Genomic DNA, 26,563 nt, shown 5'->3' with positions numbered 1-26,563 from the left:
TTTGTGGGAACACCAACAAGGCAAAAACTTCTAATGTGTCTCAGACTGTAGTTGGAAAGTAAACCTTTGTCAGTGAGGTGAAGGAGAGAGGTGAGGAGGAACTTGTCCAAGCTGATGGAGGTTTGATTTCCCCAGCAGTTTATTTTAAAGCTGTATAGGGCTTTCTCTGTGTGAGATTATGGCATCACTATGATTGGCCTCCTTCAGTATGAAAGAGCTACTAAGGAAAATGTGAAGGGCCTAGCACTGTCACAGATCCCTGCAGAAACAATGCTCTGTTGTGTATTGTCTTCTGGTAGCTACCATGAGCTTCAGGTGGTTCTACAGGGTGGTACAGAGGGACAAAGGCAGAAAGCTTTTGGGGTTTGGGCAGAGGGATTTTTTTAAATCAGGACAGAACCACCTCAATACGGGGTGGGCAGGAGCTCAGGACTTGCAACAAAGGATTTCTGCAGCTCAGAATTGCAGATGCTTCAGCAGAAGTGTGGAAGATTTTTATGGCTCCTCTTTAAGCCCGGCCTGGGAGTAGCTAAGATTAACAAGTATCAAAAAATCTGTCCTTTATGGAATTTTGCATTATGAATAATTGTGTCAACATCTTTAAATTGTAGCAGGGATTCACATTTCATTCTGGCTAGATTCCTGTCCTAGCCAACTGAATCTGCGACTTCCCTGGCCGGAGCAGTTACCATTTAGTTTCTCTCTTTGCTGTTCATCTTGAATATTTGGCATCGTTCAGAGACCTTTGGGTGTCACCAGTAACATTTCAGCATGTTTGTCTTTTTTCCCTTGGTAGGATGATGTCAGCTGGGATTGGGACCATCTTTTCACAGAGGTGTCCTCAGAACTAGTGACTGAGTGGGACCTGGGACAGTCTGAGAGAGAGGACCACCTCAGCCTGCCCTAGAGCACTGGCACACCAGACATCTCACACGTGCATGCCCTGTAAATAGTTTAGCACTTTAAATTTCTATTTGCTTGTTTGTATTTGAGAATTTATTTCAGACATGAAAATAAATAGGGCCTTGCTTCATAGGAAAACTGGCTCAGGAGAAGTTTTGGGTATTTTGTAATAAGAATCTTTGTTCTCAAAAGAGATTAAGAATTCTAAACACAATAAAATACTTACTTATGAACAGTCGCTTACACCTCACTAACACCTTTACAGATAACTGCAATGGTCGATCTTTCCACTAAGGAAATGTAGCCTCTCTGGAGTGGACCATCTTACAATGGAGTGTGGTTTTCAGTGATGGCTATCAGAAAGCTTAGGCCGATATGATTTGTTTGCCTAGGACATCAAGATTACCATCTTCCTCACAACAGATGCCACAAGTTGTCAGGATATTGGTTTTACATTTCATCCAGCAGCCTCCAGCCATCCCCTGCTAGTTTAACCTCTCTCCTGGAACATTACCTCTGTATTGACTCAGAGGAAGCAGCATCACCTATTAAACTGCCAACACCACTTCCTACAGCACCTCTTTTTTCCCTTGAGGTTTCCCAGCTAAATTCTGACCAGGCCTAACCCCGCTTAGCTTTTGCAATCAGATGAGATCACAGCCTGAATGGAGATAGCTTCAGGCAATAGGTAGTTTGCAAAGAAAATACTGTTTATTCTACACGTGTGAAAGAATGGAGCCTGCCACTCTGAAACAGGGTAACTCCCTTGTGGGTGTCTCCTTGGAACCAAGTAACCCACTTTTATTGTCATCTAAAGAAAAATCCATTTAGCTTTTAATGCCTTGTCCCCATAGAACCGTGGTCATTATTTGCAGGAAACAGTAACATTACTTCTAAGCCAGTGTCCTTCAAAGTCTTGTCCCATTGGAGAATCTTGCTATATACTTCTGGGGGGTGGTGCAGGTGCTGGAAGGAAGGCTTGCTGTGCTGCTTTTCTTAGCTTGTTTGATCAGTCCAATAGAGCACTGCATTCTCACTCTTGTACTGACAGCAGGACAGGTCAAATAACTCACTGTGAATTCAGTACTCTGCAAAATTTCAGATCAGAGTTGATATGCCAGACAATTCTACCAACAAGAGAGAAGCATTTGGGTCCCAGTCTGGGGCCACCAAAATAAGGGGAGGCTCATCTGTCTCAAGGAGACACTAAGTTTTTTATAGCCAAGAAATCTGCCCTATAACTAGAAAACCAGGTGAGACAGAAGCCTGGGAGGCCAGCGTATGGAGGATAATCCCAAAGTCTTTGTCTGAGCAGAGAAACCTATCTTGGTATGAACAGAAACTTCCCAGCTCAGCTAGCATCTATCTTTCTGTGACAACTATGGTTCTTGTCCAAAGATAATTTAGAATGCTTCCTACTTTCCAGGGGGGGGAAAAAAAAAATCAGCAAAATAAAATAGTTTAGTAAATTAGACAAACCCAGCAAGCCAGTCTGAGAGGAAGAGAGTGGTAAATGCCTCCATTTGGGGATGGGACATGGATTTTCTCAGTTCATCCCTCAAAGATCACAGAGAAAGCAGAGGCACTCACTCTCCTCTCAGCTGCAAACTGTAGGAGCATCTAGTGTGGGTTCTCTCCCTTCTACTTGATCTGAGGCTCTAATCCACACTGCTCCTGTAAGCTGCTTTGCGTGGTATCGGCTTATTAAGTGGTATCTGCTTCCACTGAGACTCTAGCCTCTTTGAAGCATGAAGTGAACATAACTTTCTGTACCCTGAGAATGAGAGGATAAATTTTGGTCGTTGCAGCAGTGGCCCAAACCAGACTACCAGTACCCCCACTGAAACTTGGGTCTCTGCACCATGTCCCTACCAGCGAAATAACTGTCTTCCTACTATGATGCTGCACTTGCCTCCAGTTTGTTGAGGAGGAAGGCAGGAAAACAACATGAGCCGAGAGAGAAAGGGAGGCTGACATGTGAGCCCACCTTCCTCCCTTCAGTCACTGTCGCACAGCATAGGAGGCCTTGCACTTTTGGGTGGCCTCATAAAACCATGCAGTCACCCAGTACAAATCAACCAGTTTTCAAAGACCACAAAAGCTGAAGATGCCCAGGCCAGAGGCACAAGAGTGGGGGAACTATGAATCCAGTGTCTCTGGCTGCCCAGCCTGAGGTATGGTGTGTGATATGGAACCTATTATATGTTGCACTTTCTTTAGGGTCTTGGGGAGGTGGCATTGCTGGCCACATGGAGCATTAGGAGTGGATAACTAAGCAGTAGTTAAGACTGCAGCCATTGAGTGCTCCGTCAGGAGTCATGCCAAGCCTATTGCTCCTCTAGCAGCTGTGCGGTGCACCAACAATCCTGGGTTGTCTCCAGGAAGGCTCGCAGATCCATCTTCTGCTTCCAAGAGCTGCTCTGATCATCCTGGGCGGGCAGAGCACTCCTGTCTGGCTGCTCTCCCAGCAGGGAGGAATGAGAAGTGGAACTGTGCTGTGCAGTCGTGCTCAGTCCCTCAGAGGCCACAGGGGCCCTTCAGGAGTCAAGAGGAAGAGGAAAGCACCCCTTGAAACAAGAGCAGGAGGGACATCAGACCCCAGAGATCCTCCCGGAGATGGTGAGAGGTAGGAACGAGGGAGGGCTTGGGGAGGGCCATTTGAGGCAGGGTGTGGGGAGGACAGGGCCAGGAGCAAGACCGGGGTTTGTGGCAGAGGCAGAGTAGAAGCAAGAGGAGCAAGGAGGTTGAATGATTTGGGAACAGAGTTTGCATAAAATTTGGAGGGGAGTGAGGCCAGAGCAGGTGCTGGTGGAGAGCCGGGAGAGAACAGAGCACAAGAAGACCATAGTGGGAGTTGAATGAGGCCTTTGCTGATGAGCTGTGGTCATGTTGTGCTGGAGGAGCTGCTCTAAAGCTGCATAAAATCTCCCAGAGGAGTGTGCTTGGGGCTGGGTGCTGTTGGCTACCCCCGTCTGGCTTGAGGCCCTGCACAAGGATGCTCCGAGGTGGGAGGCAAGTGTGTGGGGGCCAGGCCTGTGCCCACTCTGGGCCCTCGGGAGCTGAGCAAATACATGGGCAGAGTTTGAGAGCAGGGCTTGAAAAAATCACAGCCTCATCTATTTTAAGGCTGGAAGAGGTGGCTTTGATCATTTAGTCTGACCTGCTATAATACAGGCCATGGCAGAGTCCAGTGAGATGCGGCTGAGCTTTGCCTGTCTTTTAGAAAGGCAGGCAGTCTATTTGAAAATCTTCCCTGGTTAGTTTTTCTAATAGATAATTGCCCTTATGGTTCAAAATCTGCTTTATGTCTAGACTCAGTTTTTGAGTTTCATCTTCTGTTCCTGAGCCTGCTTATGCTTTCACCTTCCCAGTTAAGCCATGCTGTCAGATGTTTTCTCCTTGCTTCAGTATTTGTGTGCACTGTGATCAAATTGTCTCTTTAATTTCCATCAATAAACTTAATAGACTGAGACTTGTTTTCCTGACTTTTCAACTCCTTCCCCAGCTGGAGGAGGGGAGGTGAGTGTCTGGCTCCTGGCCTTCCTCCAGCAAGCTGTTCCCACCCACCTTCCTTCCACCGTCATGTTTTGGTTGCAGTGCTGGGAAGGTGAATGAGACCTCTTGCTTCTCCTCTCTCAAGCCCTGGTCCTGTCAGAGGAGAACCTGCTCCAGTTACTCTCCTTGCTAAAAAGAATGATGAGGTACTTTTGCATGCTTAAGCCAGCTCTTGGCTTGTGGTGATGCACCAGTGTGTATTGGCTGTGACAAAGCTGCCTCAGGAACCTGCATTTCTGAAAAGTCCAGTGGAAAGAGTGTGCAAAGGAAGAAATGGCAGGTGTAAATTTTTTCTTGTATCCTGCAAAGGTGTAGCTCTGGTTGATCCTCAGGTGAGTTGAGAAGTGAGAGCAGTTTTCAGAACAGTGCAGCTGGCTCCTAGGAACTCAGATCAGCCCTTCGGGCTGTGCCTAGGTGAGGAACAGAGCAATAATCCCTCGCTGGTCTCCACAGACCTGTATCACAGAGGGGTAACGCAAGGTGCAGTGGTGTGCCTGGGGCCACACAGCAAATCTGTGGCAGAATCAGGGTTAGAAATGAGGAACTTCAGGTTCCCGATTCAACCATGGCTTTCATATAACTGGTGTTTCCCATCTTCAATTCAAAGATTGCAATTCAATGTAGAGTCTTGTGTCCTGCTTACTCTTTGTTCTGCTCTGTTCACGCATTGCTGAAGGAGAGCTGTAAACCTGTCAAAGTGCGTGTTGTCAACAGCATGTTTAGCTCAGTGAGCTGATCTGGGGTGTCTGCCCAGCGACTTGTTGGGATTCTGGATGGGTGTAAATATCTACCCACAGATAGCCTCTTGCAGGCCCAGAGCTCAATAGACTACCTGAGCAAATGGTGAGCCTCATCACAGGTGAAGTAAAAGAAGTGCACAAAGGAAAAATTAATTATAGGTCCTATCAGTTTTAGGAATCTCTGGTTCTGTTTATAATAATAGAATATTTGTAGGCTTTCTTGGTGGATTATAGACTTTCTCGGTGGAGATGTTTTACTAGAGTACAGTTTGTTGGGGGGGGTCTATTGGGGTAGAGACAGCATACACAGGGCTGGGAAAAAATGTGGAAAATAAAAGCTGAAAAAAAGGCCAGACCCAGCAACTTTCCATTAAAGAGCCTGCCTGCCAGCCAGAAGCCTGTTAAAGGGACTCTGGCTGGCTGTTCTATTAAGTGTGACAAAGTGATGGGAGGTGAGGGGGAGCTCCTATGTTAATAAGTTGGAAAGGCACCGCCGTTCCTCTCACCGGAGCGTCTCAGGGAAAGTGGAATTAATTCATGGCATATGCTCCCAGCATCTGCCGCAGTGACCCGGAGTGGCGGGAGCGCGGCGCCAGGCAGCGCAAGCCAAAGCCCATATTCCCCGCTCCTCTCCTGGGCCTTGCTCGCCGCCTGCCCATGGCTGAGCGTGGGGGTGGCATGGCCGCTCCGGCTGAGCACACACCCAGCCACCCTCCCGTCGTCTGGCCTGGGTGGGATGTTGATGGCCGTGGCCAGAGTCTTTCTCCCTCTGAAGAAGGAGACGTGCTCTAGACTTGGGAGGTAGAAGGGGATGTTTGGATAGAAAAGAGACTGATTTGAATGGAAACTAATGAAGTTTGTCCCAAACAGCCTTAATTCCTCCTGTAGCATTCCTGACCAAGTCCTTCCTTCTCCAGCCATCTGACTTGTTCTGTGGTTTGCTGTGAGGCTCTGACTCCTCAGTCTCCCTCTTCTTTCCCACTGCATCTCTGCAGATGATTTGATCCTCTCCTCGACAGAGAGCACAGACGTTGTATTTGCTGTTAGGTGGGATTTCATTCTCTGTTTAATGGCTCCCGGGAAATGATTTTCGACACCTTTTTTCCCCTTGACTGACCTGCAGCGTGGCCAGGAGCTGTATCCAGCCAGTACAGGTGGGTGCACTGTGTGGTTTCCAGGCTGTAGCAATCTTTGCCTGTTCTTCATGCTCTGCATGTGAGCTTTCCCTTGGGAAAGGGCACCCAGAGCCAACCCTCCACTGGCTGCTCTTTCTTCAGCTTCTTCCTTCCACCTTTCTGGACAACTGCCTGGGATATGAGACACTTTCCTGGCCTGGAGAGCTGACAGAGGCAGGAGAGACTGGAGAAGTGGGTGATTCCCAGACAGAGCAGAGATGCCCCACGCTGCTTCTGTGCTCTCCCAGCAACTGCCCCCACACCTCAGCAGCTTCTCCCGCTTGCGCTCCCTTTCAAAATGTGGCATCCCAGTCCTGGGCCATGCTGGGACTCTGCAGTGCTACATGAGGGCCAAGGCAGGGTCTCAGCTCCAGGGCACCATGAGGGATCCACAATCAACTGCCCTGGTGAGACGACTCCTCCCAGGGCCATACTTTATCTGGGGAGATGACCTACACTCCTTGTGGCCACAGCCTGCGAAGCATCCTGATTGATTCTGTCATGAATGCTGCATGACATGGACAACCAGAGCTCCTGAACCCATTAATCTCTCTGCCACAGTCCCTGGGGCAATGGACCCTTTCCTTCCAGTGCCTCGCTACCCGAGTCCGCTCCAGCAGGCTGCTCTGCACAGACCTCGCTGGGGCCAGAGCAGCTCTGGGCCACGGGCCCTCTTATCGGGCTCCATCTCCTGTCACTTTCAGGACCACTTCATTATCCTTTTATTAGCCCTCTTCTCCTGCTTATCGTTATTAATAATCACGCTGGATCGGTTGGAGTGCTGACAGCTGCCCCTTGTCTATTCTTTCTGTCTATTTTAATCCTGCCTGCTTATCTGGAATAAACTTGATCCTTTTTCTTTTAATTAAAGAAATTTGGTCAGCCAGCCCCTCCTCCATGCAGAGATAGGACTGATCACACCAGTGATATGCAGAGAGCAGGAAAAGGGGCAGATTACTGTGTCACAGTGTTTTCCACAGCTCGAAGATATGGGATGTCGGAGTAGAGGCTGGAAGAGATTTAAGGCGCATGTGTGCGGAGAAGCACAGCACTGGGGTGCTGTGAGGTGCTTGTCTTGGGGTCTCTGCGTCTGACCCATTGTATTGGTGCAGGGATGTGCAGCTGCATCTGTACTGCAGGCGAGAGGCACCACTGCACCAGTGCAAGACAAGCAGGGGAGGTCCCCTTGCCCTTCTCTGCTTAGCATGGGTGGCAGTAGCAATGCTAGGCTCAGAGCCTGTATGGGTGGCACTGCTGGGGCTGCTGACATCACTGCAGTTCCTACAGGGGTTAAAGGACTTTGCTTCTCAGCACTTTCTAATGTTGCCAAGAGTTGCAAGTGCTGGGCTTCACAGTGACTCCTGTTTTGTGCTCCCACAGGCATTGCTTCCTGGGGCCACAGATCTCGTTCTAGTCTCTTAAAAATGCCTTGCTGGGCAGTTCGCTTGAGCTGAAATATTTGTGTTGTCTAAAGGGACAGGTCACTCGAGGAAGGGCTGTGCAAATAGGCTACAGGAAAATTGTTGTGCTAATTCACACTTTTATGAACCCATAAACTCAAATCTGCATTCATTGCAATCTGTAAAGTGACTGGAGTGTGGGCTGAAATGCTTAGAAAGTGTTAATCAGGGGTCCGTAACAAAGCAAAATGCTCTGAAGTGCAGCAGCAGGAGCTTGGCCATAAGCAGCAGGAGTATTCAACCTTAGCGCTAAAAATGCATATTCTTTGGTTCCCAAACGGTTCATTTCAGATGCACAAGTTGCAGCATTGACTGAATGCGTATGTACCCCCTGCTACAGAATATGGCAACTGGCTCAGATTTGTAGGGCTGTTTCACCCCTGAGAGGCTGCGGGCCCAGGAAGGGTATAGGGCAGAACTTCCTGATGCTCAAGCGAGAGTGTAGCTCTGAAATCCTGTCAAGCAGAGCCACGCTGGCGTCTGTCCCTGTGCTTCTGTTGCTTTTGAGCATTTCAGCTGACGGGGGTGAACGTTAACCTGCAGTTCAGGTGTTGGTGAGGCAGCTGCCACAATACAAACCCATGCACATGGCTTAGCAGATCCTTTAAAAACAAGTGATTCTGTAACAATCACAGGCAAGAATTGTGCATGGTGACATTCATGCTGGTTTGCTTCTATGTGAGATGCCCTGCTGCTCACAGAAAATCTTTTCATCATTACTTAATGTTGAACAAAATGTTTGAAAGATGGGAAAATGCAGGGTTCACTTGCCTAAACAGACTCACTAATAACTGGTCAGAGATTTTATTACCTGACCCTGCTCCTTCAGCAAAAATCATCCCCCCTACAGATCCAAGTAAGGAAAATTCTCAGGATGGTTTTTGGCCCTGAAATGATGAGGGACACCGTTTTTAGTGTTGTGGGACATTTTGAATCAGCTGAAAAAGATCAACTTGCAGTCCGTGTGATAGGCTGAAGTCTTGCTTTGATCATTACCCTGCTCAGCAGAGCTACCCGCAAAGCCAGAAAAGTGCCTTGGGAAATTGCCAGAGAATTTGGTCCAAGTCAAGCAACCTTCTCAGCGCTTTGAGCTTCAAAGCCAAGCTGGAGTTAAGCTTGTGGCTCCCTGTGGCCTGTGGGGTTATGTGTACAGATGGCTGTATGGCTTGGTGAATCAACCTGCTAAATAAATGGGTGGTGATAGTTCAGGCTATTGTCAGTATACCTGAGCTCACTCAAACCTAGTCCAGATAGCAAACTCCGTCTAACCCAGAGGGATGAGAAGCGGCCTGGATTTGCCCAGCTGAGTGCTGTGGCTCCTCTTCAGGGATCTGAGCTATCTCTTTTAAAGCCATCTTTGGTATTGCCCTTCTGTATTGCTCTATGGCCCACAGAGATACTCTTACTTCCAGGGCTTTCAAACCCATGGTGCCCAAGACTTAAGACCCTGTCTGTCCCTATGTGAAGGGGATTCGATGCTCTTCATTTCATACACAAGGGACCAGAATCATGGGCTGATAATGCAAGTTCTCCAGGGTCCCACGGTGAGACGGTGACACAGCTAGGAAGTGAATCCAGCCCCTCCAAGCATCCATCCAGTGCTGCAGCCACATTACTTCACTAACTAACTGAAATGATGTACAAGGCCAGTATATTTGTTTATTTTGATTTTCAGCCAAAAGCTGGTTTCAAGCTATAGAGCTCCTTCCAGATTTTCAAAAACACAAAGTAAAACTTCATAGTCTCTGTACAAAACACCTTCCCCAAGAACAGCACAGCACACTGCCTACCTGGCAGTACCCCTGCTGAGATAGGAAACTGTAATCATCTCCTGCAAAAATGGCTTCCTTCCATAAGCCTGCTGCCCTCGTCCCAGAAATACCCAGGGAAAGGGATGAGTTGTGAATGTATGAAACTGTTTTCCAGTGCAAACTCCTGAAGTCTGAAGCCAATAGAGCTCTTCAGCCTGCTAATGCGTGTCTCTACAGAGTCCCCAAAATTGAGCTTTTCTGCTGAGCTCAGTGGAAGAGGACCACAAAGCAGCGATGGGAAATCTTCTCCATGCTGAGAGATGCACAGGCCATTCAGAAAGCCTTTGGTAAGTCACACAGTACCACATTGCCTTAAGATTAACCAAGCACATGCGGGTTTTTTTTTCTTTTTTAAGTCACATGATGGTCAAGAGCCTTTAACGAAATTGTGGGCCCTTTCTGTCCCAAGGACTGTAGATTCTTGTCACAGGGTACCCCAGCCCCAACATGCTTAGTTCTTAACTGAGTGGGACTGGTTGCGGCGCAAAGTCTGTGACGGCTTCTTGTGACATAAGACAGGCACAGAGAGAGCTTTGTAAGATGCCTATGGCTTGCATGACATGCAATTGAGTATGACCAGTTTGGAGAATAATGTTCAGTATAGGCAATGTCACATTAGGCAAACAGATCTGGAATATGTGTGTGGGTCTAAAACATCCATCCTTAACTTCTCGGATAAATGGGGGTTTTTGCTTGCGTAAAGTGGATATGTATCTTGGTCATACTGGATACACAGCTTTCCTTGGCTGGAGGTGTCTCTGTGCCATATAAAGCATACCTATATCTCACCAGCTGAGTGGGTTCTGTCCTGTTGGGCCCATGGATCTGTTTGTCTATCTGTACAACGCGCACACGCACTAGTGATGGCTGAGGTTGGAAGTATTTATGGCAATTAAAATGTTTTGCCTGGAAGCTGTTTTGGGGCTTTTTTGAAGTGAGGATTTTCAGACTTCAAGGTGTTAACAGCCCCTTTAAACGGTTTTGTTTTTTAATTGCAGCAAATGACTGTGGAGCCATTAAACATTCGCCTCTCTGCAGTTGTTTCTAAGCCCTTTCAGTCCTTCTTCTATTTATTCTGTTTAATTCAGTCAGGTAGCTTCGGGGCAGTGAAGATCAATACTTTACTTTGATAGAAAAGAGTCAGGTTTGAAACATAGAGATAAAACTGACACATTTTGTATAAATTTAATTAAAAATGCACCTTTAGTGGCTTGTTGCAAGCACAAAGCCAGCCCTCCATCTAGCTATCTCTCTGTCTCACTCTCTGTCTCTCTCTTCCCTTTCTTGTTCCTAACAGGAAGATCTCTGAATCTGCCTCACCAACAAAGCACCTCGTTTTATGATTTTTGTCTTGAAAGTTTAGCACTGAGGGAGCAGGATGGAAGGGATGTGAAATTCTAAACAGACCTTCTGCTCTCTCTCTGGTCCCTCTCCTTTTGGTGGTGGTGGCTGGGGGGACGGGGAAGGAGCTGGCTCCCTGGTGGGGGAAGGAGGGCGATGAGGCAAAATGATGATTTTTTTTTTTTTTTTTAAAACCCAGCAGATTGGACACCCTGGGGCACTTTCCATTTGGATCTGTAGCTCTCCTCCACTCCCGCCCCCCTCTTCTTGCTTTGTTAAACTGAGAATTATTTTTCTGACTACATGTGCATCCCTGATCCCACTAGGATAGTGCTGGCCACAAGGCAGTGTCTTTATTCTCTCTTTCTTTTTCCTCCCCTGCCCCCCCTCATTTCTTCCCTCTCCCTCTTTCCCTAACCCTGCTGCCAGTGGGGACATTTGTCTTGTGTTTTATAATCTGGCCCCTTCACCCCCTTCCCCTGCATGTCTCTCTCTCTCTCTTTCTCAATCCTGTTTGGCTCGGTTCATTTTTCACTTGAGTGCCTTTCCTCCCAGACTCCCCTCTGCTCCGGCCTCCCTCTGCTCAACACCAATAAAACACGCACAACACAGGTAGAACAAGGTGCCAGGGCTCAGCGTGACAAACGGCTCACACACTACTCAATAACCACAGCTGTAAATTGCCCCCTCCTCACCCTCTGCCAGCTCCTGGGAACGGCAGCTCGGTCAGGCCCACACGAAGTATGCTGCCCCACCACAGGGTGGGATGGGGAAGACCAGCGGGAGTTTGGACACCAGCCACTGCTGGGGCAGAGACCTTTCTAGCGCTGTCGTTTGGGGTTGTGAGATTTAATGTCCCTGTTTCACTCCCCCGTGGGGCCATGCAGCCCGAGGGGCCCCAGGGACTTGTTGGAAAATAGGGGGTGCACAGCAAGGGGGTGCAAAATGCCTTTCTGACCTACAAACAACCTATTTAAGTCATATTTTGCGGCCAAGACCCTCAAGACTCATTCCACCCATGCCGGCTCTTGGGAGGGTTTTAGAGGGGAAGAAAGACAGTGTCTTCCCGAGGGTCCCTCTGTTCCCAGGGGATAGAGCTGGGCTGGCAGCTCTGGCTGGGCACCACATCACCTCTGAGAGCTGGGGCCTCCATGGCCGGTGTTCCCTGTGCCCGCACCAGCCCAGCCGAGGCACGTCAGCCACCTACCGCTTGCTGCTGAGCACAGCCTTCCCTGGGGTACAGCATCTCTGCCTGCCATGTGGGCTTGGCCCTGCCAGGGCTGCCCTGGCTGCGCGCTTGCACTGCACATGTCGCTGCACGGCTCACATGGGCTTGGTGCTGTGCACTTGTGTTCGAACAAACATACATGAGAGAAAAATAAACCACCGCTGGAGGAAAATAAACCACACGTCAAGGAACAAGCAAGGGGAAAAAGAGCAAACTGGGTAACAAAATAAATGTGAACAACACATCTCACCAGCCGGCAGCACCTGCAATCAGCTTCTTCCTGGGTCTGTGGAAACTCCATTGAGAGCAGTGGCATTAAAGAGCACATGGAAAATGGTTGGTACATTATGGATAGTGTGGGCAAAGAGAGTGGGGGGACAAAGCAGGTGTCATTGGTGGAGGCTGGGCAGAAAGGAAAGAAGGCATCTGGAAGATGAGAATAAGCTCAAGGGTCACGCACAAGCAAGATGAGCTTGTGGAGGATGCTGAAGGACAAAGAGGCACAGCCACATATACTGAAGAAGCAGCAGCAAAAACTAACCTGGATGATGGAGCAAAAGAGAGGTGGTGTCTGCCTCCCTGGCCGTGGGCTTGGGTGACCCTGGGGGTGTGTGTGGCTGTCGGCGGGTCAGCACACAGGCAGTGCCCCAGCTCGAGGCAGAGCAGGGGCTCTCAGATACAGCCGCAGGGAGCGACGTGCAGCTGCTGCACGGAAATGTACTCTTTGAATTCCATTGTGTTTGACTTTAGCTGTCAAAACTGCAGTCGCTGTGAATTTTGCTTGAGAACCAGACAATGCTGTGCAGGTGGAGCTGCTGGTTTTGCAACAAGATGCAAGGCTGGGTTGGGTCCCTGCCCCATGGATTTCAGGTGTCAACCCCTCTTGTCTTAGGTAACTGCCAACTCCAGCAGATGTGTGTGTCTCCTGTTACTGGTTTCTTTTGGCTCTGGGATTCCTCATCACCTCTCCCTGTGTTAATTTGTGCTGGTGGTATATGTAGCATTTCCTACCCTCATACTTACAGGAGGCTGCATTTCAGCTGCAAGTGAAGAGAGTGTACTTTGTAAATTGTTAACTAGTGCTTTAGCTTGCCAGTATGAAAGGAAAACACTCATCTTTGCATCGCCCTGCGCCCCAGCTTATACCAGCGTCTTTGCTCTGCAATTCAGGCGGCTTGGCTTTACCAGCAGTAAAAGCAGAGAGTTTCCTTGCTAAGCTAAGGCATGATGGGGTTAACTCTGTCAGTCTGTCTGTATAATATCGGCTGGAACATCAGTTAAAGTCCTTCTGAGTGATTCGTGGAGGTGAGTGCTGAGGGCTGGTTTCTCAGGGACTGTACTGGCAAGGAGCGCGTGCAGCGTACAGTGTACTTCTGCAGACAGACAACTCCCGCGTCTTCTGCCTTTAATCACGACAAATGAAAGTTTCTAAACAGGCAGAAGATGCCAGGCTTTTGTGTTCTGCCACCGGAGCTGTCTCTGCATCGCTGTCAGTGCTGGTAATTGCAGACAGAAGCCGCTTTATGTTAAAATGGCATCGGTAATTGAAACGGAATTCAGAATCAGGACCCTGCAGGCACCGCTCGGTGAAAGAAGAAATAAAGATCTTTTGGGTCACATCTTTTGTAATTTGCGTTTAATAATCGTACCAGGAGGTACATACAAAGGGAGAGGAGACATGAGACGCAGCCCACTCCCCCTCCTCGTGCGCTCTGCCTCGCAGCCTTCCCGCAGAGACGGGGGAGACTGGCGGGGACCCCGCACCCCGCTCGGCTGCGGTGGGGTGGTGGGAGGGCTGCCAGCTGCCTTGCACAGTGGCTCAGGGCTGCTTGTGAGGCCGAGCCAGTGCTGCACGCTGGCAGCCAGAAGGAGAGAACGACTCCCTGGGTCCGTGTTAAACTGGATGCTCAAGTTCTGGTTTTATGGTTAGGCTGAGGATTTATGGGCACAGGTGCTGGCTCTTGCTCAGTGGGTCTGGCTAAGTGCTGAGCATTGGAAGGCACTCCACTGATTTGCAGTTTCTGAGTTTCTTTTTGAAATGGGCTCCCTTTGGCATCCTTCGATGCGGCTTCTGTGGTTATGCCTATCCTATACAAGTGTATTCAAGCAAATTCAAACTGTAGGGCATGGCTCATGCTGAAATGTCCCAAACCTCTTCCACCACAGCACAATGAGGCTTCCCCTGTTCTGCTTATGGGGAACAGTGTGTTGCCTGTGCTCCCCCCACAAAACACAGCCAGGCAGTGCCTGGGAGGGCACTAGCTGGTGAGGACCAGCACCTCACCAGAAGCCTGTCCATGTTCAAAGAGTGCCAGTGCTAGAGCCCGTGCCCTGGTAAACTCATTAGTGTAGATGCAGCCGTGTGGTTTCTTTCTTGCCCTGTTTGGTGGGTGACTTCAGATCTCAGGGTATCAGAATTACCAGGAAAAAGCCATGTAGCAACAAAAATGTTGCTGAGAGATGCTCAGGAGAGGACTGCAGTAAAAGGCACAAAGATCCTATCAAAGACTGTGAGGAAAATGGGTGCACACTGAGTGCAGGCAACTTCTGCTCTTTTTGGCTTCGTGCTGTGCTTAGCTGATGCTTGTTTGGCCCTGGAAGAAGTGGGATGCAGTCTCTCTTTCACGTTAAAGCCCACAATGGTGCTTGCCCTGCTTCAATGCTGCTCCCAGTCTGCCTGTTGGAGGCAGGATAGTGGGTTACATGGCCCTTTGGACTAACCCGGTCCAGCCTGTTTATCTTGTGCTCCTGACAGCCTGTCATGATGTGCTTCTGCTGTGCTTGCCATGGAGGTTGAGTCAAAGGCCCCAGAGAGGCTACAGCAGGTTGGTGATGAAGAGCTTCCAAAGGCCCCAGAGAGGCTACAGCAGGTTGGTGATGAAGAGCTTCTCTCTCAGCCTCAAACTGTCCAGGGACATTCAGCTACTCTTATAGTGCCTAAAGTATGCACTCGCAAGTCTCTGCTCCAAAGACTGCATCAGCCAATACAGGGCTGCCTTGTTCCCCTTAGCCCAAGCCCCCAATCCTGAAGGAGCTAAGCCTGTCAGGTACCTCCACCATAATCTCCAAGATGACCAAGACTTGTGACACATCATCTAGCATATGTGAAACAAGAAGATCTGGTTCTCATATAATCTGCTGACCTGCCCTGTGATTTTCCCTAGCTTTGCCTCTGTCTAGCCTTGCCATAGTGCAAAAATAACCCATATTTCTTCTTCAGTAAGAAAAAAACTCCACCATTTTTATTTCTTATGCCAAATCCAACCACATCAAACACACACCTAAGGAATGGCAGTATCCATTCACATATTCCACTTTGGTCTTTCTAAAACCCAGTGACATCCTGGGAGCCACTCTAAATCCAAATGAGATGGACACAGATGGGAGTAGGACCAGTCCATTCCATCCCCAAGCAGTGGGTCTCTTTATCCCGGACTTCAACTACATTTTGGGGAACAAACTCAGCCCTGGTTACCTTCATTGGTGTTCTGTAAATCTCAGTGGAAAGGAGCACGTGATACCGCCTGGGTTTCTTCCACACAATGTACATTTTCTTTATCATTCGGCTTGACTCAGGGACAGGCTTCGTTGTCACCTGTGGTCAGGATACAAAGGAGGCATCTCCAATGTCCAGCAGCTCACCTATGCTCTGCATTGATGCTGTAATCCCCTGGTTTCTCTTGCACACACACTCTGCATTTCTTCCTTAAGCTCCCCCTGGCAGCTCACCATTTCACAGTTCTTGCCTATGGCCAGGAAGAGCATCATCTGTCAGCTACATCTGGAGCTGCCATCCTGCCTTCTCCCAGGGAGCCCAAGGGGTCCTTATCAGAGGGCCAGATCTGCAGTTGTGACAGGAGAAATTTAGGTTGGGGAGAGGTACCTTGGCTTCTTCTAGTTTTAATTGCTATTACAAGGAAGAATCTTGTTAAATTTTAAGAGCCAATATCCTGATTTTTCTTTAGCCTAGAGAAGGCAGTGATATGTGACTTGGTGTCCCCCTGCTCAAATGTTACCAGTAAATACCCAGATACCTGAAGTCAGATGAGGGAGAGCATCTGAAAGAGGTAAAGAAAAGGAGTTTCTCGACTTTGTGGAGAGAGTGTCCAAGCTCTGTATAATTACATGCAGATACCCAACCTTTCCTTTCTGCCTGAGAAACTGAGGATGCATTAGCCTTTAGGTGCAGCAGCAGAGCTGCTGAGGAGGTCCATAAGAGGCACTATGGATGCTTTGTTCTGTTCTCTCCAAGCCTTCCTCTCATGTTATGCATGGTAAAGACCTAGCAGGCATCATCACGTTAATTCTGTTTCTTGCCAGCACTTCAGGAAATGGCTGTGTCACAGCCTGTGTCCTGCAAAGATACCCAAGTGAGCTGGACTGCTGCATATGAGTGGCTTTCTGGCTGGGCATGCAAGTCCTACAGTGGTTATCAGCCCTGCTGGGGTGCTGTGGCAATACTCCTCTGCTCTCTTCTCTCGTTGGTTCAGTCCCAAATTCCTCTCCTCAAATCCTCAGCTCCGATTTCAACATCTCCACCCTCTTCCTCCATGGAGACCTAGGGATCTTAGGTGGACAGTCACATGTTAGGTGACGGAGAGAACAGAGGGCTCTTGAATTTAAATGAGCCCTCCTGGCCTTGCCTTGCTTTAGTAACTCTCTTGGGGTGCAGTTTCCGTGGGCCTGCTGTTTGGCCCTCTGACAGCTGTGTCTCCCTTATACTGTGCTATTAGACCCCCTTTTGCATGCTGCAGAAGATATTATTAGGAAGAGAAGGCCATAAAACTATCAGCAACATCCTGCCCTGATCTGTACATCTCTCTCACACACCCCTTCCACCACCACCCATCCTCACACAGTGATTTCATTTGCACTTCCCACACACTTGCCTGGGACCCCCATACACCCGCACCTACACACGTTCACACAGATGCACTGCACTCTTATTTTCTCTGTTCCCTGGCCTTCCTTTCCTCCTCCCATCTGTTTGTTGAATAATTCCTGGCTAAGTAACTTTCTCTGCACAGCCCCTGGGCCGGGGCGCAGGGACTTGCCCCCTCCTCCCTCCCTGGCCATCCAGGGGGCTTTTGAACATGTGTTTCTGGGAGGCAGACACCAGCTGGCTGGGCGACATTTGCATAGTCAGCTAAAAGCCCCTGAGCTGAGCTGGGGACGTCTGGAGGAGCCCATGGCAGGATGGAGGGAAGAGGGAAGCGCTGGTCAGCTCGAGGTCAGCTGGAACAGATTTCCAAATGAATGGACAGATGGCGAAAGGAGACAAGGGGTGGGGGAGCACGCAAAGGCTTCTACATCAAATAAATAAATCACTAAATACAGTAGGGGAATAGGTGACCAATGCGCCTATGGGCATGGCAGTCACTGTGCTGCTTCCTTCAGAGCCCGTGGGGTGGATGGATGGGGCGAGTATGGGCTCTTATTGCTCTTGGGGCCAGGGAGGGCAGCAGGATGGACCACGGACCAGGGAAGGGGCAGGGAGAGGCGTGGGGCTCTGTGGGGTCCCAGTGCTGTGAAGCAGCAGCAGGGAGCTGGAGGGTCCCCACAGCCTCCTGCAGCGAGCCAGAGGGGCCCTGCTGCCGGACCTCCATCTAGGCACCAGCGGGGCCTGCTGCAGCTGCGAGGACAGACCCTCAATTCACCTGGCGACACTGTGCTTCCGAGGCATCACCCACTTTTGCGGGTTTGGGACTGGGGTTTGTGCAGCCCTGAGCACAGGGCACCCTCATGGTGCTGACCCTCTGTCCCCACTGTTCCTCCCTGCTATTTCCCCCACTTCTTCCTCCACTCCAGCTAATTTCATTGGACTGAAAATAATAAAGCAATCTGTACGGTTTTGCTCTTACAAGGACGTGTCTTTGCCATTGCAAAGTAACAGCAAAACATTATATTTACGAGCCCCTGTGCTGCCTTTGCGCTCTCTGCTGATCACTGTTCCCGGCTGCCTGCCTCATTTCATGCTCCCTCCTGTCTGCACAGCTCACTCCTCAGGACAGAAAATATACTTTATTGTTTGATCCTGCAGCACCTTCTGGAGTGCAGGGGGAAAAAGCACTCCCTTAGCATGCGAATTGCCCAGGCAGTGAGAGCTGGCTTGCCTCCCCAGCGCTCAGGGTGGCCACAATTGAAGACTTTAGGAAAAAAAAGCCAAGATATGCCGAAATGGACAATTAGGGGCTAAGCCACTCAGAAGAGTACTGTTTTCCTCCTTCCAAGCTGTTTAGCGGTCGCCACATGCCCTTGACCAGGAAGGTTCACAAATTACATGTTGTCTTTAAAATCCTGCCTGCCGTAACTGTGGGTGTTCCCCTAGACTGCAGGAGTGTCTGAGCCTCTTCTGGGCTTACATCCGCCACACACCATTGGCAACTCCTACAGGCTAGTTATGCACTACACTAGAAGGTATTCCCATTATGTGCCCTCCCTTTTTTTTATTCTTCAGGAGAAGTCAAAATGCATTTGCATTATTTTTAATACTGTTTGAGGGAACTGGTGTTTTTTACCTTTTTTTTGTGTGGTTGCTTTTTTTTTTTTCCCCTGATGCTGTTGCCTGAATGGTGCTAAATCCTTTCCTGGGGGATGAGAACACATGTTCCCTGTTGTGAATGCAGGCAGACAGATGTTACAAGAACATATAAGGAAGGCTGTCAGTAAGGGCAGTTAGCACATAAGGGCAATTGCATATAAACTCCCTATGTGGGTGATCCTACCCCATGTGAAAGGGGTCTGTATATTAAGCAAAACTGTCAGGGTCCTGGTGGCACCAAAAGGCCTTAATTGCCCCAAGTGGTCTCACCTGAAGCCCACACCGTCTCCTCAGGGGCTCCATTTAAGCTCAGCCTGGGCCACTCCTCTTCTTCCTGAGTTGTGTTGTAGGTCTGTCTGTCTCTAGCCCTGTCTCCAGCCTCATCTCCTGGATGGACCTCAGACTTACTGCATCAGTGTCTCCAGCCCCATCTCTTGCTGCTCCTGATGGGCCTCCCTGGATGAACCCTGGACCCTGTTCATTACTTTGTGTTGTCTGGGGCTGTGGATGGACCCTGTTACCAGCACCCGCCTCTGCTCACTGTGCTCAGATGCTGCAGGACCATGCCTTGGTCAATGGGGGCACTGCCTGGGCTAGGATCACCCTTGGCTCCCAGCTCACACTCCCTTAGGAGCAGCCTGTCATCACTGCTGTGACACAAATTGCTAACTGCAGTTGGCCTGACAAAGACAAGCAACTGAATGTGTCCTGACTTGCACCCACCAGCATTGTGTGTGCCTGCTGTCATCCATCTCTCTGAAGCTTCCTGCTTCTCTGGCCTGGATTTGCTAATACAGCTAAGTTTTAGCCACAAACCTTGCCACTCCTCTGCTCACCCCTAATCACTGACAAATGCATCAAACAGCATTTCTAAGAGGTCACAACCTTGTATCCCAAAGCTGTTCTCAGCTATGCCAAGATTAGCAATCTATTCCTTCCCCTTCTAATCCCATGCCAGAACTTCATTGTCACCTCCACCTTGTCACGGCTTAGCTTCAGCAGCAGCCTCTTCAAGATGATGACTTTTTTTTTGGAAGACCAGGTAATGATGTCGTCTTTTCTCACAATTTTGCTTAGAGGTTTCTAGTAGACTAAGGATGGCTGTTTTTCTTTTAGTAAAGCATTTCTGATTTGTCCTCAGTTTCCATTCCTTTTTGCTCTTCCAAGTTTGTTACCTCTATCCTGGAGATGCTGAGCTTGGAGAGTCGATGGGCAAAAGCCACTTACAGTCTAGGCTGATGTGGACATTGGTCAGTGGCCTAACCCTTGGCACGCTGAGCAGTGAACTCAGAAATTGCCCCTGACTGCTCAGATCCTGCCTTCAGCTTTCCTAGTTAACTGTAGGGCTTTTTAATGCAAGAATACCTATCAGGAATAAATAGATCTTATCTTTCAACAACAATGGCTGAATTTCTAACCTATTCAGTACTTTTTTTGGCTAACCCATAATTTATTAAACAATTGACTTCTCCAAAGTACCAGATAGTCTTAACTCATCCCAGCTCCCTTTGCATTTGATCTAAATGTCTTTGTCCTGATGCACTAGAAATGAGCAAATGAGATATCCTCTGCAGTCAGGAAAGAATCATGCATGCCTGTTAAAGAAGTAGTTATTGTTATTAGAGGTCACTATATATGAAGGAAAATGAAGTGTACCATCGTTGGTTTTTTTAGAAAGTCTTGAATTTGGTCCTCAGGGCCTTATTTATCACTTGGAAATATTCACATGCCTGTTGGGATTTCATCAGAACACTTGCAAATCCCCAAAGTTTCCTGAATTCTTGCAGGGGAGGCTCTTCTGTCTCAGGCATAAACTGTTTTGTTGGTCTGTGCTTCATATGTTTGTCCTGTAAAGAGGAAAGAGAAACACTCAGTGCAAGTGTCCCATGCAGCTGTTAAAAAGCTGCATTTTTGCTGCGTCAGGAAACATGCTGGAGTCCAGCAGGACAGAGGGGGAGTTCACCATGCTGTTCTCACCTGCCACTTGCTCTTGTTTGGCTCAGATATGCTCCTCAGTCTGAATGCCTCTCATGAGTTCTGCCACACCGAATATCTGAAATAACATCAGTGAAGTATGCATGGAAAGAGAAAGCAGGCTTGTGCCGGCTATCTCTGCATACACATGTGCACACATGCACGGACATGCTATCACAAACCCTGCCAGCTCCCTGAAATCTCCGAGCTGCTGGCAGGATACAGAGAGTTTGTCTGCCTCCAGACTTGAATGTGTGCTTCCCACTCTGTGGGCAGCTGCTGCCAAATGCCCAGCTCATGTTTTGTTTTATGAATCCCTTGCTTCTATGAGGCTTTTTTATTATTATTATTTGAGCTAAAATGGATCCATAACCTTGTGGGACAAGGACATTGGCCTGGCTGGCAGCGCACATGCTTTCTCGTGCTCGTGTTCTCCCTCCCCTCCACAATTACTCTTCATGCAGCACAGAAAATAAAACATTCCAGCAAAATACGACTGCCCCCTCTCCCAACAGGAGGTCATTGAGGCTTGGACTAACACAAGAAAAAGAAAGCCCAGGGAAAGAGCTGCTCCTTTTTGATTTACGTGCTGGCTGGGCAACAGGAGAGACCGCTGAGTGGAAGGAAGGTACTACGGGAGTTGCTAATTGAGTAATCGCAGCTCAGAGCTGCAGAGAAGGTGGCAGGAGCAGGTGAGAGGGGCCTTCTCTTCTGGCTGGCAGGAGCCCTTACCTTCTTTTCTCGCCCTGGGTTTGAGAGCAACAGGACAGGGGTATTTGTCTGCTTTTTGATGTTGCACAGCACAATTGCTGTGACTCTACCATAGCCAAGTCTCCCCCTAGCATTTGCATCTTCTCCTCATGTTTCCCCTCAAACCGTTTTTGTAACCTGGAAAGTTTAATGTAGTAGTTGAGTTTAAGTCTATTCACACACACTTTTCTTGGCCCTGTGTCCAGGCCTTCTTGGTGCAGAGAGTTGGGAAGATGAATGGTGGTGTTTGCTTGCCTTCTCTCTGTTTGTGCTGGGCATGGGTTGCTTGGCATGAACATGCCCTTAGGCACAGTCCATCATCCTTTCTGTCTACACCTGGACACTGAGGCTTTGAGGCTGAATTCAGCAAGAGTCAGAAATGGCCCTCCGTCCCACATCTGAGCACAAGATGCTGCAGTTGTCAGGGTTGTGCGAGGGGGATATGGCGTCTCCTGGCATGGCTGGGCTCAGCCAGGAACCTGCTGTTCCTTGCTCCTGCCTCTCACCACACTGAGCTGGCAGCCGCTTAACTCCCTCCCTCTCTGCCTGAATGTAAACTTCAGGCACATGTTCCAAATTGCATTTGAACTGCACATCATCTCCCAGCACTGGCAATTACCCACCCTTCACATGCCTGCTGAATCGTATGCCTGATCCCAGGACCGTGCTGGAGCTTGGGCAGCTGCAACTGCAGAGGCAGGGTGTGGGCAAGACCTGAGCCCATTTCACTTACCTTCGTTAGTTTTTCTGAACCCCCTCCAGTCTGGCATAATCATTCCCCTGTTCTGAGTACCACCCCTCCTCCACGGGTGAGCAGATATTCTTGTGATCAACCCTTGTTTTTCTCCCGCTCAGGAGGAAGGTGATTACTGTGCTAGTCAGAGCAATCGAGATATTTGTTTCTGGCTGTGAGGGATGCTCAGAGGGGGAGGACAGGCAGAGTCCCTCCAGCATCACTAGAGGTCTCTCTTTATCTGTATGTGCTTGTCTGCAGGGCAATGGGAGAAAAATACACTTGCTCAGAATAATTTCTTCATCTACTTCTTGACATGTCATAGCCTTGTAGAGCATGCAAGCCCAGCAAAGTCATAGGGCTGAATTCTCCTGGCTCAGTTTCTCTGGATGTCAACTGCTTGAGAGTGTCTTTGTCTGGGATCTGCCTTCTGCTGCTCAGTTCTCCCAGGCTCCCATCTCCTCCCAGCACCCTGCTCAGCACTGCAGGGCTCTGCAGCTGGATGGCATGGATAGCCATTTGCCCTCGGTCAGCCCACCCAGGTACGTGCTCAGAAAGTGATTTGCCAAAACCATGGTCTGAGCTTTCTAGAAGCTGGTTAAGAGCTGGTCCTCTCCTGACTCCTCATCCTCTGGCCAGGCTGTTGGCCGTGGGTCTCAGCTTGCCCCTCTGCACCCATGCCGCTGCAACTCCTGTGTGCTTGATGGGTGCTGCAAAGTCCCCCAGCATCCCAGTAAAGAGCACCAGCAGCAAAACCTTGATGCTGCTTTGGAGCTGACACCAGTGGAAGGAGGGGAATGGTGTTACTGGTGCCAAGATTTTTGGAGGATTGGTTGTCTGGTCTCCCATGTCTCACTTCACTGTAGCAATGGTGAACCATATCCTCAAGCAAAATCTTCCTCTGCAGGCTACCTGGAGCACAAGACCTGCTCAGGAGTTGGTATATCCACATCTATGAGAAACACTTCGCTCAGGACACTGTGGCTTCTTTCCCCTCTTGCATTTTCCGTGCACTGTTTGGTGATGGGCAATGACTTCAGACACCAGCACTTCCCTTCAATGTGAGGGCCTGGGCCCAGTGCTGTGGTGAATGAAGCTTCAACTGCTTTCTCAACAGTGGAAGGAAAGTTTGTTTCTATGCTGTGTTTTCTTTGCCATATGTGGTGGTATGCAGCAGCCATTACCACTGTGCAGGCAATGCATCAGCGTCAGGACCCCTCCAGCAGCCTCTGGTCTCAGGAGTGTTCCTGCAGGATGGTTTGTCCAGGGCAGGAGTTACCCAGCTCCTGTAGCTGGCCTGGCCTTGCAGGCAGCGAACATGCCAGAAGCAGCCTTGGGAGTGGGCAAATGGACTTCATGTAGCTTCCATCTCAACCCTGCTGCCATGTTGAGCTTGCATATCCCCTGCATCACTAGTAGCAGGGGTGAAGAGTGTGCTGCAACTTTTCCTAGCTCTGTCCAGCTCCTATGCTCAGCTTCTTGTGCAAGGTTCTCCTTTATTTTCTCCTCTTCTGATTGTTTACTTTTTAAATGCGAGAAGCGGGTGAAATGTTTGTGATTATTAAGTAAGGCACTGGTAGGATGAAGTAGGCTGCAAAGCCAGGCTGTCCCTCAGAGCTCTGTCAGTGCTCCCCCAGTCTCCTCTGAGTTATTGTTTGCTGGTTTAGACCTCTCCACTGACACAGGCTAGCAGCCTCGCTGGCAGCCCCTAGTCTGACCTGCAGCCCTTGGTGGCAGTGATTCAGCAAGGTGAGCCATGTGGATCTGGAAATCTAGTCCTGGTGGTGGGAAGTGGTCTTTGGAGCATCCCTGCCAGGGCCTGGGAAGGTGAAAGTACTGTTGACAGAGGTGGTATAGTCAGTTTGCACGTAGCTAGATATACTGATTCTGGGATACTACTGACCTTTCGGAAGCCTTTTAGATTAGATCCTTGTCTTGTTTTGCATTCATCAGCTGCTCCCCCCGATATATCCTTGCTAACCTTCCACTGAGCAGAAAGACAGACAATTCAGGACACGGCATATGAGTGACTTGGGAAATGTGAATAAACAGCATGTCTGCAGCTTTCTTGTGATGCATTTGACTTTTGAGCCCAGGAAGTCACTGGCTGAAACAGACTGGTTCATTCATCCATCGTTTCATTTTTTTCTATCATCTGCTCCACTGCTCTAGTCTCTCTTGCTGTACTAAACACCAGCGAAACCAGTGAGGTTGTAATATCCCATGCTAGGAGTGTCTTCTAAGAAGAGCTTACAGGTGCCAGTCTCTCACAGAAAGGCAGACGTACCTTGGTCTAGTTCTTCATGATGAGGTCCTGCCAACTGCTTCTCCTGGCTGCACATGAATCAATCTTTTTTCTTCTACCCTATTGCTAAATTTGCGAAATTGCCTACCGCTAGCTTTGCTGCCCGCTGCGGGCTCTTCTGTGCGGAGCACTGCAAAGTGGGATGGAGTTAGGTGTTCCTGAATGCTGGAGTCCTGTGGTGGCATGAGCTGTTTGGGGCCTGATGATAGCGATGCAGAAACCTGCCTTAATGCACTGAAGGTGCAGAGAAATGATGCAATAGCTGAGGACTGCTCCTCTGTGCTCACTCCTGCAAGGGTGAGATGCAGTAGATCAGATTTGGTCTTGCTGGGTCTCTGCAGCCCAGAGAACTGCTCTGAGATGGCAGCCGAGTGGATGTTGGGACGTGGTACTATCATTTGTCTTTCTGATAGATTTTTTCCCTTGGATAATCTCTTTGAGGGAGCTCCAAAGGAGGAAAGAACTTCTCAGTGCAGCTTTTCTTCCACATACATGTAGCCTCAGGTCAGCACTGGGCACATTTGCGGAATCAGCCAGCTTAGTAAAGGCTGAGAAAATAAACTAGGTCAGCAGAGGAGAGGGATGCTTTGGTTTCCCAGGCCAGGAAGTGTGCATAGAGGCTGCTGCATAATAGCCAGTCCAAACATACCTCCAAAAGAACCACCGGCAAGCATCATGTCAGATGGTTTCCTTCCCTGTCCCATGAATTCCAAACCTGGTGTTTGGCTACAGCATGCAGGGTGAAAGACAGTCAGTACTTGGGATACAGAGATCCTCTGAATTTGGTGCTTGGGAAATGGACAGCTTCCCCATGGGGTAGAAAGCAATACATTAACTGAGATCCAAAATCCAGAAAGGGTGGACACAAGGGATGCCACATCAGCTCTTTTCAGCATGTTGCACCGGTATGTAAAACCTGAAATACATTTATCCTGTGACCTCTCATCGACCAGGGAACAGGAAAAATTGAGCAGATACATTGTGAGCTGGTGGAGGAGGGGATTCTTACTCACAGATCAAGCATTTGCCTTCCTCTACCTGCTTTCAGTGCAGTGTGGTTTAGGTACACGTGTTAATATACCTGTTATGCACAAAAGAAGCAGAAAGAGTGACACCAGCTGCTGCTGCTGGTTTCAGTGGGATTTAGGATGCCTGAAAGCCTGGCTGTGGATACATTTAATGCTACTCTGCTGTGTCTGTGCATCTCAGAAATTACTGTACATGTTTGCAGGTACACAGGCAATGACCTCCCTGGATTTCTCTGTGTGCTCATGTGTTGGTAGGTACCTCAGTCTGTCCATGTACCTGTGCCTCTGCCTGGGGGTACAGTACAGTGCCATAACCAGGAATGTCCTGGAGCCAAAGCTGCTGTAGTAATTACAGTGGATAAACTGCTCCGCTTGAGGGTTGCTGTCCACACTAGGCTGCAAGGCAGGCAGCCTGGTTTCACCACCGAAGTCTATTCATTTTAATAAGAGGGACACCCTGTGTTATTAAGAAGAGTGTTTATTACTGTCGCTGCACGCTGACAGCAGCTTCCATCATCGTTAAAAGGCAGATGGGGGGGAGGAGGGTAGGGAGCTGTTTGCTCCTGTCTCGGAGGCTAGGACCCAGCTGGTGAGGAGGCTGGGGGCTGCAGGGCTTCCCCCTCAGCCCAGAGGGAAGTCACCAGTGGAGAGGAGGCCTTCAGGAAGGATGGAGAGGGAAGTCTGGGGCCCTCTTCAGTCTTGTCTCCAGGGGTGAGCAGTTTTGCCTGCAGGTGCCAGCTTAGATGAAGTGTCTTCTGTGTGGGAGGCAGCCCTCCCTGCCTTGTGCTGTGCAGGGGCTGGGGTCTGCAGGCAGAGGTGGGAAAACCAAGGAGGGTAGCAGGCAGTGGGCACTCGCTGGGGCAGGAGGGTACAGGATACACCTAGGATGCTGCTGTGGCTGTGCTGAGCCCTCTGCTTGGTCCAAGTGCAGGTCTTAGGACCTCTCTTCTCCCCCTCATTTAGCTGTGAGAGAGCAGCACTGAGCTGTATGGTCTGTACAGCCCTGTCTGGGGCCCCTC

The 26,563-nt window shown here is 49.3% G+C and overlaps 1 protein-coding gene across 5 annotated transcripts in view; it reads left to right on the top strand.

Moving 5' to 3' along the window:
* IFT43 (intraflagellar transport 43) overlaps positions 1-13,832 on the top strand; it is a 58,315-nt gene extending 44,483 nt beyond the window's left edge. For all 5 annotated transcript variants that reach the window (XM_069783835.1, XM_069783836.1, XM_069783837.1 and 2 more), the window contains one exon: positions 797-13,832. In XM_069783835.1, coding sequence (XP_069639936.1) covers positions 797-907 — 111 coding nt within the window. In that variant the 3' untranslated portion in view covers positions 908-13,832. The remainder of the gene's footprint in view (positions 1-796) is intronic.
* Positions 13,833-26,563: the final 12,731 nt, after the last annotated feature.

This window comes from Haliaeetus albicilla, chromosome 5 (assembly GCF_947461875.1).
Source record: "Haliaeetus albicilla chromosome 5, bHalAlb1.1, whole genome shotgun sequence".
NCBI classification, from domain to species: Eukaryota; Metazoa; Chordata; class Aves; order Accipitriformes; family Accipitridae; genus Haliaeetus; species Haliaeetus albicilla.
This window is presented reverse-complemented; position numbering and strand designations above follow the sequence as displayed.